The following is a 17750-nucleotide window of genomic DNA, read 5'->3' on the forward strand; positions in this document are numbered from 1 at the left end:
CTAAGCCACCTTCTTTTGCACTTTTTTTTCATTAAGCTCCTGGCAATTCTTGACTTTTTATTTCTCCATCTGAATTTACTTACAATTTTTTTCTAACTCGTTAAAGTAATTTTTTGGAATTTTGATTGGTAGGACACTAAACAGTTTAGTTTTGGTAGAATTGTCATTTTTATTATATTAGCTCTACCTATCCATGAGCAGTTGATATTTGCCCAGTTATTTAAATCTAATTTAATTTGTGTGAGAAGTGTTTTATAATTGTTTTCAAAAAGATTCTGAGTCTGTCTTGAAATCAGTAATTTTTATGTTGCTATTTATGTCCTCAGACTCTGATTGCCAATAGCCTAGGAGTTTTAGGAAAAACACAATTTTGATGTTTAGTCCAACTCACTGTTCCTCCTCTCCCTCCTTCCATTAAAAGGGAGCAAAGGGGACCAACTCCCTAATTTTTCTGATGAAGAAACTAAGTCTCAGAGAGGTCAAATTATGACTATAGATATAAAGAGGCAAAACCAGGATTCGGTAAAGTCAGATTCTCTGATTCCAAACTCAACATTCTTTCCCCTTTTGATGTTCAACTGTTTTAGATGTGTCTGATTCTTCATGACCCCATTTGGGGTTTTCTTGACAAAGATCCTGGAGTTGTTTGCCATTTTCTTTTCCAGTTCATTTTACAGATGAGGAAACAAGGCAAACAGGGTTAAGTGACTTACCCAGGCTCACACAGTAAGTGTCTAAGGCCAGATTTGAATTCAGGAAGATGAGTTTTCCTGCCTTCAGATTTATCATTCTAACCACCTAGCTTCCATTCTTCTTCCTTATACTATATTATATATCTCAATAGCTAAAGATATAGATATGGGAGATATCAACACAGAAGGAAAGATTTAATGAAGTTTCAAGAAAGGGTAGGATTGCAAAAGGAGAGAGCTTAGAGAGAAGGGCAGAGGTTCTGAAGATAGAAGAAAGTAGGGGAAGCTCAGCTTAGCATACTTCAGCACCAAAGAATCAGAAGTCATTTAGTTCTCATTTTTCAGTGTGACTGATGAGAGGAGTAGTGATTTACACATGATCACAGAACTCATCAATGGCATAGTCAGAATCATAATCTAGGTCTCCTGATTCAGAGTTCTTTCTGTTGAAGTACTGAGTACAAGATAATAATAATGATACATTAAAGGGATGACTATGATGAATTATAAAGGTTAAATGATGGACATTGTTCAGAGACCCTGAGCACAGAACTCTTTTCTTCCAGACCATCTCTAGAGTGATGGTGATTGATAATTTAGCAATAATCAAGTGGCTATGGGTGATAATGATGAGAAAATTATGATAATGATTACCATGATGACATATTGAAACTAATTCCCAGTATCCTGTGAAATGAATATGTTCTAATCAAGTTAACTGGTTGTAAAATAGAATTCCAGATATGGAGCTCCATTTTCTCATGATGGGGAAAAATAAGAGAATCTTCATATTATTAATTAATTCCTGTTATTATATAAATATTTAAGTGGTGCAATAAATAAAAGGAGTCAAGAAAACTAATCTTTCTGAGTTTAAAACTGGCCTCAGGATTGCCAGTAGATAGAGCACCAGCCCTGGTGCTCAGGAGAATCTGAGTTCAAATGTGGCCTTAGTAAATAATTACCTAGCTGTGTGGCCTAGGGCAAGTCACTTAACTCCGTTGCCTTAAATAAATAAACAAACAAACAAATGAATAAATAGAAAACTGGTCTCAGACACTTACTAACTGGGTAAGTCAGGTCAAGTCACTTGTTTGCCTCAGTTCCTCATCTGCAAAATGAGTTAGAGACAGAAACGACAAACTACTCCAGTATCTTTGCCAAGAAAACCCTAAATGGGATCATGAAGAGTCAGATATGACTGAAAAATGACTGAATAACAATAATAAAAATGTAATGTGATACTATTGCACTATAAGAAATGATTAAAGGGACAGTTTCAGAAAAGTAGAGAAAGATTTGTACAAAATAGTGCAGCATGAAATGAGCAGGACCAAGAGACTAATTTCTACAATAATGGCATTCTAAAGTAAAAGACTTGAAAGATATAAGAACTCTGATTAGTGCAAGAGGATCATCCTCATTGCATTGCTACCCCTCTCCTGACATAGTGGTATTAGACTTAAAATGCAAAATAAGATATTCATTTTTAGAAATGGACTATGAGGGATTTTTTTTCTTGACTCTGTGTTTTTGTTATAAGGAAAGAAAATACATTTTCATTCAAAAATTAAGAGATTCCAAGGAAAAGTTGAGGAAATTTTGTATCTCTTTCTTTTAGGGGAATGGTGCTCCTACTTAATACTCTTTTTATTTTTATTTTTTTTTAAGTTTTTTCAAGGCAAATGGGGTTAAGTGGCTTGCCCAAGGCCACACAGCTAGGTAATTATTAAGTATCTAAGACCAGATTTGAACCCAGGTACTCCTGACCCCAAGGCCAGTGCTTTATCCACTACACCACCTAGCTACCCCATGGTCCTACTAAATACTGATCCCCTCTTTTCCATTCTTTCTGTTCCAGGGAGACTGGGTTTGGCTGAAGAAATTTCCAGGTGACCAACATACTGAAATTCGTCCTGCAACTAAGATGACCTTCTCCAAGGTGAGGAAAGATTAGGAAAATAGGAGAGAGATTCAAACATCCTCTGTTCCCAAGACATTGTTGAATAAATTAATGAATAAGTGAGTAAATGGATGTCCTATACCCTGAAGGAGTTTATAATCTAGGAAAATGAATTTAGCTGTCTAATAACACATCTATTAAATTAACAAAACTCAAAATTAGAAGATAGGAAAGAATTCTACCCTTCCACCTCTGTCCCAAGTCTCTCTTTGCTTGCCCTTCTTCCTATAAACCCAATAGTATCCTAATGTTCTTCTTTCTCCTTCCCCTCTCATTGGAACTTTCACAGAGAGCTTTCTATCTTTAGAAAAGGAATCAGTAGGGGCGGCTAGGTGGCACAGTGGATAAAGCACCAACTGGTTCAAATCCAGTCTCAGACATTTAACAATTACCTAGCTGTGTGGCTTTCGGCAAGGCACTTAACCCCATTTGCCTTGCAAAATATATAAATAAACAAACAAACAAACAAATAAATAAAGTCATTAAAAAAAAGGAATCAGTAGTGAGGGGCTTCCCAGACATCTTTCTCCTTTTTTCCTTTTCCTTAAGGCATGAAGTCCTTTGACAGTCATATTCTCTCCTCCCTACCCTCACCCTCAATTAGGAAATCTCCCTCCACAATCTAATTGTCTTTTTTCTCCCCAATTCCAAAATCTCATAGCTACGTGAGCTCCGCCATGAGAATGTAGCTCTCTATGTGGGGCTTTTCCTGACGGGGAATACAGAAGGAGCTGGATCAGGAGGGCCAGGAGGGAACATCCTGGCTGTGGTCTCCGAGTACTGTGCTCGAGGATCCCTCCAAGATCTGCTCACTCAGAGGGACATAAAACTTGACTGGATGTTCAAATCCTCCCTCCTGCTTGATCTCATTAAGGTATGAGAGGGAGAGGGAGAGGAGTCCTTGGGAGGAAGCAGAGGAAGGGATTGATAGGGCCCAGAGGAGTAGGGCAGTAATGATCCTAAGTGAGGAAATAGGGCTATGGTTACATCCAGCCCTCTCTCAGTGCACCTCTGATGTCTGCTACTTCGAAGGGCCTGCGCTATTTGCACCATCGTGGGGTTGCCCATGGGAGACTCAAGTCCCGGAACTGCGTTGTGGATGGGAGATTCGTGCTCAAGATCACAGATCATGGTCATGGGCGGTTGCTGGAGGCTCAGCGAGTGTCCTTGGAGTCACCCCAAGCTGAGGGTACTGGCCCTTCCCAAATGTTCCCCTATTCCTTATTCCCAAACAATTCCCCTTATCCTTGCCCCCAGGGACCTTTGATCTGCCTACATCTCTGTTTTTCTGTCACTATCCTTAGTATCCTTATCTCTTTTAAGGCACAGATCATAATTATTATTATTAGAAGGAGCCCTGAAATTGAACTCTGAAGGTCAAAGTTCTGTTTCTTACTACTTGTGTGACATTGAACAAATCAAATATCCTTTCAGGGCTTCAGTTACCTTATTTGTAAATTAGAGATTGAATTGAATAATAATTTAAGTTTCCTCCCCATTCTAAAATTATAATGAATTCTTGTCCCCATGTCCTTTTGGATATCCCAAGATCATAACCAGAGAGTCTCCATGAATGGGTCCCTACTTCCAAGGACCTCTCTTCAGTCCCCTAGGTCCAGGATAGTAATTTATCTCCCCCATCTCCAAATCTTCTCAGAGCCTAACTGGAAAGTGGTAAGTCTCCAGTGGGTAGGAGTTGGGTAGGAGCCCAGTCCTTGGAGCAATAGTGAAGGTGATCTTTGGCCCAGAGTAGTTTAGGAAATGGGGGTACTATGCCTCCTTTTATCAGTCTGCAAAGAACAAAAGTCCTGGCCAGCTGGAAGTCAGGAAATTTTGAGTCCTAGCCCTAGCCCTGCCACTGACTTGCTGTATGATCTCAGGCAAATTCCTGTTCCAGGAATAATAGTAATAATTCTGACAGTCATAGTTGGAAAGGGGAGCTAATGTGGTTGAGCAGAGGTAGCGTTATATTCAGCAAATTAAGTGTCTATTGTGTGCAGATGTAAGTGGTGGTTGTGGGAAGAAACCATGTATATTTTTTGGTCTGGATCTGCTATTTGATCCATATGTGGGTTTGGATGTCTCAGTGTGGAATCTCCTCCCACTAATGCTGACCTGCAACTCTTTTTGTAACTTAACTTTTCAGAGAGTTGCTTGGGGGACCCAGTGGTTAAAGAACTTACTTATGGTCATACAGCTTGTAAGGCAGAACTTAAAGAATGCAGGTTTTCTTGACAATGAGGACAACTTCTAGACATTTACACAACACTTCCTCTAGGGAGGAGATAAAATTTAGACAGTACTTGTCATGATGAAATCTACAGTTGGGGAGTATATGGCATCCATATAGTAATATCAACAGTTACATGCTAAGCACTTCATTGAGGTGCACAAAATATTCATGTCTGAAGTCTGAGGGGAAAAAGGTCATTGGCACTTAGGGGCCATGGAAGGCTTCCTTGAGGAGGTGATAAGATGAAAAATTCAATTTGTGTCATGTTGAGAAGAAGGGGCTGGCACACCATATGGGCAAAAATGACTTTAGAGATCATCTGATCCACCCATTTCCTCCTACTGCTTTCTTTTTACAGATAAGGAAATCTTCAGAAAGGTAATATGAGAAAGTTGGAATAGATAATTTTTGAGCTCCCTTTTTTAGAATCTTGTGATCTATATCTGAGGGTGTGAGGATTCCTCTCCAGGGGAAGAAGTTATTAGGAAATTTTGGTGCAAAGATCACACTGAAATGACCTTTAGTTTAACTCTACAATGAAACATCTATGACTTTAGACAAGGTTTTTTCCCTCTCTCAGCTTCAATGCCTTTGGAGGCATTGGACCTGATGGGTTCTGAGGTCTCTTCACTCTAACTTCTGATTCTTTGAGAAACAGGTCTCCTGATAGTAGAAACTTATCATGGGACCTGGGATGGTTAGTGAATCAGAGAGAAGCAAGGATTGATATCGTGGAACCCTGACTTTGATCCTCAATACTGCATGTTAAATTTTTCCCTTTCTTTCCCTATCCTGTGACCCTGCCTCTCCCCTCCCACTAAGACCGCTTGTGGACTGCCCCCGAACTCCTGAGGAATGAGGCTTTGGAACGACAGGGGACCCTGCAAGGAGATGTGTTCAGTGTGGGCATCATCATGCAAGAAGTAGTATGCCGCTGTGAGCCTTATGCAATGTTGGAGCTGACCCCTGAGGGTATATCTCCCGACTCTATTTGGAGCTTGCTCTTAGGGAAGGAAGTGAGCAGGAAGACCTTTTCACTTACATGACTCTCCCAGTTGAACACTCCCTTTGACTTCCCTTCACTACCAGGGATACTACCTGGAACTCATCCCTAAAGGCATGGACACTGTCTCTAACCCAAAGAATCTTTTCAAATCCTGGGATCTCGTTTTCTCACCTTTTAGAGGCCCCCTTCCTCACACTGGAACCTACCACACTATTTGAGAATTTTTAATGGAGCTGTACCTCCCTGGATTACTAGGGTGGAATAGAAGAACTCCACGGGGGAAAAATTAAAATGTCATCCTCACTTTTGGTTGGGGACAGAGTATCTTAGAGACATTGGGAGTGTTGGGAATTGCCAGCTTCGGCTAGCATATCCATACTTCTTAGGACTGCCAAGGTCAAAATGGCACAGTGTCCTTGGCTCCCCTCAACTCACACACAACCCACACTCTTGAAACTCATTAACAAAAGAGCAACCCTAGAACCCCCAATTCCTAGCCTTATAATCCATTGGTCCTTTGCTCTCAGTCTTCCAGTTTCCCTCAATATCTCAATCTCTTTTCAATGGTTCTCCAAGCTCATTTCCCTCATCACCACACTCCCTTCTCTGCTACTCCTTTTCTTATATATATTTCCCCAAAATTTCCCACTCTTAGACCAGCTGAGATCAGGGATGGTTTTTGACTGGTACTTAGAAACCAGACTGTATGCTCTCTTTCCCCACAGAGATTGTACAAAAAGTGCGGAGTCCCCCACCAATGTGCCGGCCCTCAGTGTCCGTAGACCAGGCCCCCATGGAGTGTATCCAGCTCATGAAGCAATGTTGGGCAGAGCAGCCAGACCTGAGGCCCACCGTGGATACAACTTTTGACCTGGTCAGGAACTGGGAGGGCCCCAAGGGTAACCCTTTACCCCATAGCCAAGGATTAATGTAATCCTGCACTCAGTCTATGTTTGGATATTGAGGGAGACAGTAGGGTAGTTAGTGGAGGGGGTAGGTGTATCTTTAGCTTGTGTGCAACAGCTGTCTAGACCCCCATTGAGTGAGAGTAGAGCCAGGACTAGGGATGGACAGGTAAGGTAAGGTAGTCAATTGCTTAAGGCATGCCACGTGGGTGGAACAGAAGACACATTTTGATATCACTTTTTACAAGTGGATTTATTTTTTAATGACTGAAAATTGTGTGCTCTATGCCCACAGGTACTTATTTTGTGTTACTTGTGTGGCAGTAATAACTAAAAGCTATCAGTAGACAATAAGAAAACAATGAAGGCAGAGAAAAGTATCCTTTTTCAAACAAATGCCTTACGTTGGCTAGGATCAAAGCAGGTAGACTTGAGTAAATCTGTCTATGAGAATAATTGGAGAGAAAAGGAAGGTCCAAGTTTACTGGCTGAACTGCTGGGGAAAGGGAAGAAGAGGGAAAGCCCTTGTTAGGAGTAGAGTGTGAAAGAGTTTGGGCCTGGGAGAGATTTGGGCTCCAGTCCTTAGACTGTTGTGTGAATAAGTCTTTAAGAACCACTCTTCCCCACTTCCTACCCTTAAGTTCAAGAATATCAACAAAGGACGAAAAACAAATATCATTGATTCCATGCTTCGGATGCTGGAGCAATATTCTAGCAACCTGGAGGATCTGATTCGAGAGAGGACGGAGGAATTGGAGCTTGAGAAACAGAAGACAGACAAACTGCTCACTCAAATGTTACCCCCGTGAGTGGCTCTGTGGGAACACTTTAGTGGGAGGAAGGAGAAGGTCTGTTGTGGAAGACAAACCTGAGAAGAAATGCCAAAGAATAGGGAGAGAACAGGTGGGTGAGGGATGGGTGGGTAGGTATTAACAGAACTGTGGCCTGTTACCAAAACACCAGAATCAATTGGACCAGATTCAATCTTGGAACTTCTTTAGAATCTATATGAATAATTTCTCCAATTAGTTTTCTCCTAGAGAGCAATCAAACTTTGGGCAGTTGGATCCTCATTAATACAAATAATGAATCCCATGAAATATATTTAAATTTGGGCTAATCAAAGTTTATGCAAAATATGGTCATTGGTTCCAGCCCAAAGGAAATATGCAGTACAAATTCAAAGAATGGGACCATGTCATAGGATTCATTATTTGCACTAATTGGGAGCTAGCTGTATAAGCATAGAAAGAAGCAGGAGGTTTTGAATATATTGAAAATGACTGATCATGAGCATTTAGGGCAATGATGGGAGCATGGGTAAGAGGGATGAGTTACTGAGAATCAGTAGTGCTATGGAAATTGCTCTGGATATGAAAATTAAAAGGCCTGAGTTCAAATCCTAGCTCTACTTGTGGGATGTTGGGCAAGCCACTTCATTTTCTTGGATCTCACTTTCTTCATCTGTAAAATGAGGGTATGAAGTCTAAATGACTTCTAAAGTATGAAGTGATTCCCACCAACCCTTAAACTATCTTGTCCCATGTCCTCTTTACCAGGACAGTCATTCTTTAAGGACAAGGATCCTATCTACATTCCTCACTACAAGTTGGTGGACAAGACATTGAGGACAAGGTCCTTGGGCATGGAGCTGCTCTCTTTGAACTATAGAATATGTGAACTAGAAGACATCTTAGAGATAATTTAGTCCAATGTTTCCTTTTTCTTATTGTCTTCTCCCATGGAGATGATTGAGGTCCTAGACATAGGTACACTCTGCCCTAAGCTGACCATACAGTTACAAGTTATATAGAGTTCCCTCTTCCTCATCCAAACTAGACTTTTGAAGCTCTTTAAACATATTCCTCCTTGTCCTTATACTATTTCCTCTGTCTGGCAGGTGCTTCCTGAGACCTAGCTCAAATGTCACCTCCTCCCTGAAGCTTCCTTGATCTTCCCCACCAGGGATAATCTCTGACTCTTCTGAGCTCCCATAGCATTTTGTATGGCAGCTTGTATCAGAGTTATTTGGATTATGTGTTTCACTCTGTTCTCTTGGTGAGCACATACCATCCATGGTGCTCTGCATAAAATAAATTGCTCAGAGTTTGCTGACAGGGCCCCTCCAGCTCTGCACTCACTATGCTGTCTTCCCCAGGTCTGTGGCTGAGGCTCTGAAGCTGGGGATCCCAGTAGAGCCTGAATACTTTGAAGAGGTCACTCTGTATTTCAGTGACATTGTTGGCTTCACCACTATCTCAGCCATGAGTGAGCCCATTGAGGTTGTCGATCTGCTTAATGACCTCTATACGCTTTTTGATGCCATCATTGGTTCCCACGATGTCTACAAGGTTGGGGACATAGAGGGATAGGGATGGGGAGTGGAGGCCTTAGAGAAAATGTCAGGGGATGCTACCTACTCAGGAACCTCCTGCCATAGCATTTGCAGGAGGTGAGAGGGGAGAGTGAGAACTTCAGCTGAAGCAGGGCAGTGGAACTTGTATTGAGTACTTGAGCCTGGAAAGACCCATGGGAGGGGAAGATGTCAGAATAGAATGGAAGATTTTATGGAGAGGAGTCACAAGGCTGTGAGTTGGGAATAACTCATTGTTGGCTGTCTTGGTCCTTGAAGGTGGAGACAATTGGTGATGCCTACATGGTAGCTTCAGGGTTACCCAAGCGGAATGAGCAGAGACATGCAGCAGAAATTGCCAACATGTCATTGGATATTCTCAGCTCTGTGGGCTCCTTCCGCATGCGCCATATGCCCGAGGTTCCTGTACGCATCCGGATAGGCTTGCATTCTGGTAATCACTCCACCAACCCAAAACTCCCATCTATTGTCAATAAACATTTTCATCTCCAGAGCTGCCCAAAACCATCCTCTTGGGCTCCACCCCTTTAAACCCTGGACTCTCCTAACCCCCCTTAAAAACATACTGTTTCTGTTTTCTAACAACATAAACTTTGTTTTCTCTCTACTCCATTTCTCTCTGTGTTTCTGTGCCTCTTTGCCACCCTGGTCTATAATTAGGACCCTGTGTGGCTGGAGTGGTGGGCCTCACCATGCCTCGTTACTGCCTCTTTGGAGATACCGTCAATACAGCTTCTCGAATGGAGTCTACAGGGCTACGTGAGCTGGGGCCAGGGTGGAGGTTTGAACTTGTTGGGGTGGGAAGAAAAATAAGGAGGGTTTACTGTTGTCAGGGCAGGTGTAGAGTGAGAAGTTGGGGAAAACAACTTTGGCGGGGGGGAAGAAAATGATAGATATCATGGAGGAGTTTGGGGTTAGAGGTTTTGAAGTGTATTCTGAACTCTCAATCTTCCTTCCCCTTAGCCTATCGAATCCATGTAAATGTGAGCACAGTGAAGATTCTTCAGGGTTTGAATGAGGGCTTCCAGGTAGAAGTCAGAGGCAAAACAGAACTCAAGGTGATGTTTAAAGAAGCTGAGAGTGCTAGATGGGGGGGGGGGGGCAAGAAGCTCTGAGTTCAAATCTTTCCTCCAACACATCCTCCTCCTCATTTACAGAGTACTTACTATCTGCCAGGCACTGGGTTGTGTGACCAAGTGACTTATTCTCTATTTGCTTCCCTCTACTATAAAATGAGGATAATAATAGTACTCACCTTCCATATTGTAAGGATTAAATTAGATAATATTTATTAAGTCTTAGTAATAGGTACTTAATAGATGCTTGTTCCTTTCCCCTACTATAAACTCATCCCTATAATAGGACTATCCCCTCTGAAAGTCTTTGGTCTCACTACTAACTATATCTTCCCTAGTTCTTGTTTTCTCTCTCTGACTCTGTCTCTCTCTGTCTTTCTCTTTCCCCACCACTTCAGAAAAACAAACAATATTGTTTTATTTCTTAAAATTCTGGTGAAAAAATAAACCTCCAAATGAAAATCCTTTTTTAAAAAAATCGTTAATTAATGTCTCTGGGTTAGTCACACTGCAGACTGCATTCTAATTTTTCAAGATACCTAAACATTTCATGGATTTTTTACAAATGTATCAGGTAGTATAGTTTCATTACAATCCTAACTTGATCCTTAATCCCTTCAGGGAACATCCACCCTTTTTCCTATCCCTTGGCTGGAATAGGTACATTTCCCAGGATGTCAGGTCACTCTTGTTTCTTCATCTCTCTGATCAATACCCTCTCATACCATAGACTAATAAAGTAAAGTCATCTCCAGGTTTTGCTCTAAGAAGACACCCCCATTGGTTTCTGGGCTTGCCTTGCTACTACTTTCCAGTTCACTGGAACCCATTCTTCCCTATTTCTATTGACTTTGAACTTCCTCCCAGATCCAACCTCTTTCCACAGTGGTCCTCTAATCACTATATCAACTTTCCCTCCTAATCCCACACCTATTCTGATTGCCTTCCCAAATTTCTCCCCACAGGGAAAAGGCATAGAGAATACCTACTGGCTTGTGGGGAGAAAAGGGTTTGACAAACCTATTCCTACCCCTCCTGACTTACTGCCAGGGTGAGTGGGCTTGGATGACAGGAAGGGTGGTGGGGTTGGAGCCCACAAGGGATATCAGGATTGCAAGTGGAAAAATTTGAGGGAGAATTTGATAATTTCCTCACTATTATATAACAACCTCTCCAATTGCTCTACATCTTTTATAAAGGCCATTGAACATAAGTGTTGAGAAATAAAAGGACTAGATAATCTTTAAGGCCCCTTTCAGATCTCAGTCCTATTATCCTATGGATAGGATATCCTTTGCCCTTCCTACCTCTCACCTCCCTCCATCTCTATCTCCTTAGAGTTTTTGATATTTGTCTTTCTCCTCTATCCCAAGCACTGGACTGGGAATTAAGAGATCTGGGTTCTAATCTAAGTTATATCCTTGGACCAATCATTTTTCTCTCAGTCTCAATTTCAACATCTGCAAAATAGAGATAATAACTTGCCTCTCTGGGGTGAGAGATGTCAACGTGTTTTAGAAAGTGTCAAGTAATAAACAAACAAATAAATAAATAAAAATTTGAAATGATTTTAAAAGTATAAAGTCCTCTCTGTAAGCTATAAGATATTATTACTTTTGTTGTTGTTTTAATTTCCCTAGGGCCAGTAGCCATGGCATTAGTTTGCAAGAGATTCCTGAAGAGAGAAGGAAGAAGCTAGAGAAAGCCCGTCCAGGGCAATCATTAGGAAAATGAGGCCATGGCCCCAAGAACAGGTAATTCTCTCTTTCCTAAATTCCATGACTCTTGCTCTATGGTATTTCCTGCTGTGAGTCCTCTCCACAAAAGCCTTTGTGGACATCTGAATCTACTTCATGACTACTTCTCTATGAAATCACTTGATGAACTTTCCCATTACTTTCTTAATTTTTAAAATTTTGTTTTTAATAAAATTTTCCATAGCATAGTATAATAAAAAAGATGATTGCATATGAAACTATAAATCTACTATGCACAACTTGCTACTCCTTTCAAATATGCAATAAAAATATTATGTATATTTCTTTTTTCTTTTTTTTCTTCCCACCCCAGCCTCAGAGATGGCCAACATTAGACACAAATAGATGTGTGTATATAAATATATATGTATACATATATTACATATATTCTATATATACTTCTATTTATTAGTTCTTTTTTTCTGGATGCAGATATGTCCTTTCATAGTTACTTTGGGTGGGTATTTATAATAGGCAAAACTGCTTATTCTCATTCTTAAACCAATATTGCTTTTACATATACAATGTTCTCTTAGTTCTGCTTATTTGGCTCTTCAATATTCTGTGCAAATATTTTAAAATAATATTCAATGAAATAGAGTATTATTGTTCTATAAGAAATGATTGGCAGGCAGATTTCAGAAAAACCTGTAAAGACTTACATGAACCAGAAGAACATTGCACAGTAACAGCAACATTGTGTAATAATCAACTGTGATAGACTTAATTCTTCTCAGCAAAACAATGATCAAAGACAATTTAAAAAATTTGTGGTAGAAAATGTCATCCACATCCAGAAAAATATCTGTTGTGTTTGAAAGGGTCCAAGGCATACTATTTTTACTTTTTTTGTTTCTTTTTTCTTGTTTTTTTTTGTTTTTTTTCTTTCTTGTGGTTTTCCCCTTTTATTCTGATTCTTCTTAAAGGGAATGATTAATAGAGAAATAAGTTTAGCATGATTGTGCATGTATAACATATCAAATTACTTCTATGTTAGGGAGGGGGAAGAGAAAGGTAGGAGGGAGAAAATTTTACAAAAATGATTATTGAAAACTATCTTTACATATAATTAGAAAAATAAATAAATTATAAAAAGAAAAAATTCAAATAACATTAAAAGTTGTTATAATTTCTATTTTTGAATTTCCTCCAACTTATTTTTATTCACTTTCCCCCCCTCTGTCTCCCTTATCTCCTTATTCCTTATTTTACCCTTCCCTCTAATAGTCCTTCATCTAATAATAATCTTAATAGAAATTCCTTTCTAAAAGTCCCTCCAGGATCCCAATAATTTTTTTTACCTCTCTAGAAGTAGTCTTCTAATCCTCTTTAGAAGTACATTCATATACATTGTTTCCTCTTCAGCCAGATGTAAGTGTAAGGATCCAGTATTCATCCCTAACTGCTTCTTCTTTATTAGTTCTTTTCACACCTTTTCACACCTTCCTTTAATGCCTTTCTCTCTTCTCTCTCTCTCTCTCTCTCTCTCTCTCTCTCTCTCTCTCTCTCTCTCTCTCTCTCTCTCCCTCAGGAAGAATATAGTTTGTACTTCTGGACACTCTCAAGGTTTCCTGGAGTCATTGAAGATAACTGAGGCCCAGAAGGGATAGTGATATGTTAAAGGTCACACACAGCATAGGTACCCTTTGAGTTTGCTCAAAACTGGGGCTAAATGTCCTTCAGCAAACCTTAAGCCAGAACCATAAGATTCTGAGACTGTAGATTATCTGACTGCAAGTTTGTTCTGTGACTTTTGAAAAGGATTTTTTCTTTTCTTTAAAATAAGAAAGTTGGACTGGACAATTTTTAGGGTCCCTTTGTACTGTGACCCTCTGACATTCTGTGGTTCTGTGATCTTGATTCTGAGATATTAGAACATTGATCGCTATTGGATTTCTGGAATTCTAGGACCTTCTAGGAACTCTGAAGGCTCCTCCAACTGCAGAGATTTCTGGAATTTCAGATCAACTAGCCACCAAGGGCTTTAGACCTTGTTCAAATGGAAGATTTTTAGTCATTTGAACTTCCAGCTTCAAATAGTTCTGGAACTTAGGATGTCCTAGGGATTCAGAGATTTCCGAACCTAAAGTCTCAAATGATTTGAGGACTTTTGGAGCTTTAAGTATCAGAAAAAGAGTAGCATAGGGACCTCCCAGTGAGTACCAGTTGGAGTGGACTTCAGATATTTTGTATCTGCTTGCAATCCAAGTGACTATGTTAAGGCCATATTTCATTTTGGGGAAAGCCATTTTCTGGCTATTCAGGACCAAAGACCTGGTACTACAAGAAGAAAGAAATATCTTCTAATAGACTGTGAAGTCAGAAAAACTGATGACTGAACTGAGACTAAGTAGGTATAAAAATGGAAGCAACTTCCCTCACTCTTGCTGCCATGTCATTGATTACAATCATTACAATAGTGAGTGATCTCAGAACTTGTCATAATACACAACTTGATATTTCAAAACAATTTCAATTATAGACATTCTTTTCTTTTTTTAGGTTTTTGCAAGGCAAATGGGGTTAAGTGGCTTGCCCAAGTCCACACAGCTAGGTAATTACTAGGTGTCTGAGACCAGATTTGAACCCAGGTACTCCTGACTCCAAGGCCGGTGCTTTATCCACTACGCCATCTAGCTGCCCCAATTATAGACATTCTTCATGATATTTTGTCTTCTTTAATTATCACCATAACTGTCCATGGATCCTTCCAAGATTGATTTAACATTTGGAGAAAAATATTATTCAACAATTCATACCTTATTTATGAGGTGCTCAGCAACAATTTCCCTCAGTCCAGTAGGAACTCTTCATTATATGTGTGTGTGTGTGTGTGTGTGTGTGTGTGTGTGAAATATGCATTTCTTCATCTTCATTTATTATATATATATATATATATGTATGTATATACGTATGTGTGTGTGTGTGTGTGAAATATGCATTTCTATACAGCTCCACAAAAATGAGAACCACCATTATTCCCATGTTGACTTTCTTTGGATTGCATTTTTGAGGAGATCCAAAATACTGTTTATACATTTTTCATTCAGGGTCATCAGAAAGGCCCAGATCTATATCTTAGCTATTCCTGTGGCTTCCCATCCCTCCCCTTTGATTCCATATTGTTCTCCTCCCCCTTTTCTCCTATCTAGGTAGTATGTCAGCTTGGATACCAGGGGAGAGAAAGATATAAGCTGTCACTACAAAATATCTCCAGACATTGCAGTACTTGCAAGAACTGATGACTGGGCATCCCTAACTCATCTGCTGCTCTGTCATTTAATCAGGGAAGAAAATGTGAAAGAAACAGTAGTGAGTGTTCACAGCCACCATCCAGCTCCTGAGAGGTAACTCAAAATTGCTTCTTCATTGTCACAAAAGAAAAAGAAAAAAGAAAGGACTGTAGTTCTGTCTCTGAAAGCCCTAAGTCATCAATTTTTCTGACATTCAGTCATTTCATGGTAACAACCTTAGTCGTATATGACTGGAAACCAACTGTCCCTAAGTTTCCACATGGTGACTTGAATTAAAACTAGGCAAATAATATCTGAACATGTTTCTAGGACTAGCCATCATGGGCCAATCGACTCATGCTATATCAGCCTTGGAGTCTATCAGAATCCTGGAATTCATTGCCTTCTACTTCCCTTCACCCTCACTACAATCTGCCCTCCCAGGGATCTTGGGACTTGAGCCCAAGACAAATCATAGAAGATAATGGAATTAGGTGTTGTGACCTCAGAGGATTTCAGGCCTTGCTGGAAACATAGGCTGTCAAGAGGTGCTGAGGTCATTGCCCTCCAAAGACAGAGGATAATAATCCTTCTGAATAGGATTTCCTTCCACACTCCTGAGGAGGGAGGTATATAAGAGGGTATGGGAGGGAGGTGTAAGTGTGTGTGTGTGTGTGTGTGTGTGTGTGTGTGTGTGTATTTTTTTATATGGAGGGTATGGTGAGAGGTTTGGTTTGTCACTCAGGGCTTAAAAAAATATCTAAGTGAACACTTTAGGGAATATCTTGTCACTATTTAGAACCTGATCCTTTTGCACATAGGAGAGAGGCAGTGTGGTAGTGAGCAAAGAGCACTGAACTGGCCATCCTGAAGCATGAGTTCAAGTTCTTCTCTGCCACTTACTTAGCTGTGTGACTGTGGGCAAGTCCCTTTACCTCTCTGAGCCTCAGTTTCCTCAACTGTAAAATGGGGAAATGTTATTTGCACTACCTGCCTCACAGGACTATTATAGCTTATAATTGTAAAGCACTATAAAATTCAGTTTATGGACAAAGATAGCTTGCTTAAGGATATAAAACCTCAGATTTGGAAGAGATAGTTTAATCTGAGTAATCCTACCTGAGTAGGATTTGCCTCTTCAATATCCCCAACAGCCTCTGAATAAAGTCCTCCAGTGAAAGGGACTCCCTCCGTCCTAAGGCAGTCCATTCCATAATTGGATAACTTTACTTGTTAAAAAATTTTTTTCCTTGTTAGAAAGTCAATCTACTGAGTGAAATTGGCCTCTCTGCAGTTTCTACCCATTTCTCTGGTTCAAGAACACAGATTTGAAGATCACTTTTATGTCCCCCATGCCCAGTCTTTTCTTCTTTCTTTCTTTTTTTTTTTTTAGGGTTTTTTTTTGCAAGGCAAATGGGGCTTGCCCAAGGCCACACAGCTAGGTAATTATTAAATGTCTGAGGCCGGATTTGAGCCCAGGTACCCCCTGACTCGAGGGCCGGTACTCTATCCACTGCTACACCTAGCTGCCCCTTTTCTTTCTAAACATTTATAATTATCTCAATTGGTTCCTCTCTTCCTCTTGGTTATCCTCTTCTTGTCCTTCCTAAACAATGGAGTCCCAAATTGAACACTTGAGACTGAGTTTGACCTGAGGAGAATATAATAGGATGCTCACTTGCCTCCACACTCTTCCTGTCAGTGAACTCTAAAATCATATTTGCTTTTTGATTTTCATATTGCCCTACTTTTACATTCAGTTTGGATCCAGTGATCCCCTCCTCCCCTCAAAGAGGCTGATTCTGGGCTTTAGGGGGAAAATGGAGTCCATAATGAGAATTTACAGTGAATCTATAATGACCCAGAATGTTGGGGGACCAGCATTCTTCCTGGATTTTTTTCTTAACAAGAGGTTGTAAAATTCAAAGCCACCTTCTTACTTATCTGATTCAGAGACTCATAATACTCTATGAGGGTAGTCATTCTGAACAGCAGCTCCCAGGATATGGTATTATTTTATTCAATTAAACAAACTCTTAATAAAATGTAGAAGGAACTCTATTGAGCAATAAGGACACAGATAGAAAAAATGAAGCAGTCTTTGGCCTCAGGGAGATTTCAGTCTAATTGTGCAAAATATATATAGTCCATTAAACATGGTAGAAGCTCAATGTTTGTTGAATTTGAATGAGCATATTACAAGGTACAAAGTGATGGGGCACAGGGAAAATCCACATAAAGTACTTTAGAAAGATTTGAGGAAAGAGAGATTGCTTTTGCTTGGGAGAACCAGGGAAGTCTCCATGGAAGAGGTAGCAGTTGAATTGTTGAAGAAAGATTCAGGGGTAAGGGTGGGAGAGGCTAAGTTACATTTGGGAATAGTGAGCCATTCATTTAAAAAAAATGTACATGAAAGCAAGTAGTATGAAATAAGACTGGAAAGACAGATTAGAGTCTAATTATGTAAGACCTTAAAAGATCAGTTTAAGGAATATTGTATTTTAAACCATC

General features: G+C 40.0%; 1 protein-coding gene across 1 annotated transcript in view; it reads left to right on the forward strand.

The window, feature by feature from the left end:
- The window catches only part of GUCY2D (guanylate cyclase 2D, retinal), a 31182-nt gene extending 17450 nt beyond the window's left edge, over positions 1 to 13732 (forward strand). Inside the window, exons 8-20 of the mRNA XM_074221010.1 lie at positions 2554 to 2634; positions 3317 to 3529; positions 3688 to 3844; positions 5711 to 5860; positions 6620 to 6768; positions 7441 to 7604; positions 8958 to 9150; positions 9432 to 9606; positions 9834 to 9932; positions 10137 to 10231; positions 11215 to 11300; positions 11890 to 12003; positions 13538 to 13732. Coding sequence (XP_074077111.1) covers positions 2554 to 2634; positions 3317 to 3529; positions 3688 to 3844; positions 5711 to 5860; positions 6620 to 6768; positions 7441 to 7604; positions 8958 to 9150; positions 9432 to 9606; positions 9834 to 9932; positions 10137 to 10231; positions 11215 to 11300; positions 11890 to 11983 — 1656 coding nt within the window. The 3' untranslated portion in view covers positions 11984 to 12003; positions 13538 to 13732. The remainder of the gene's footprint in view (positions 1 to 2553; positions 2635 to 3316; positions 3530 to 3687; positions 3845 to 5710; positions 5861 to 6619; positions 6769 to 7440; positions 7605 to 8957; positions 9151 to 9431; positions 9607 to 9833; positions 9933 to 10136; positions 10232 to 11214; positions 11301 to 11889; positions 12004 to 13537) is intronic.
- The last annotated feature ends 4018 nt before the right edge of the window (positions 13733 to 17750 follow it).

Source organism: Macrotis lagotis, chromosome 2 (genome assembly GCF_037893015.1).
Source record: "Macrotis lagotis isolate mMagLag1 chromosome 2, bilby.v1.9.chrom.fasta, whole genome shotgun sequence".
Classification (NCBI taxonomy): domain Eukaryota; kingdom Metazoa; phylum Chordata; class Mammalia; order Peramelemorphia; family Peramelidae; genus Macrotis; species Macrotis lagotis.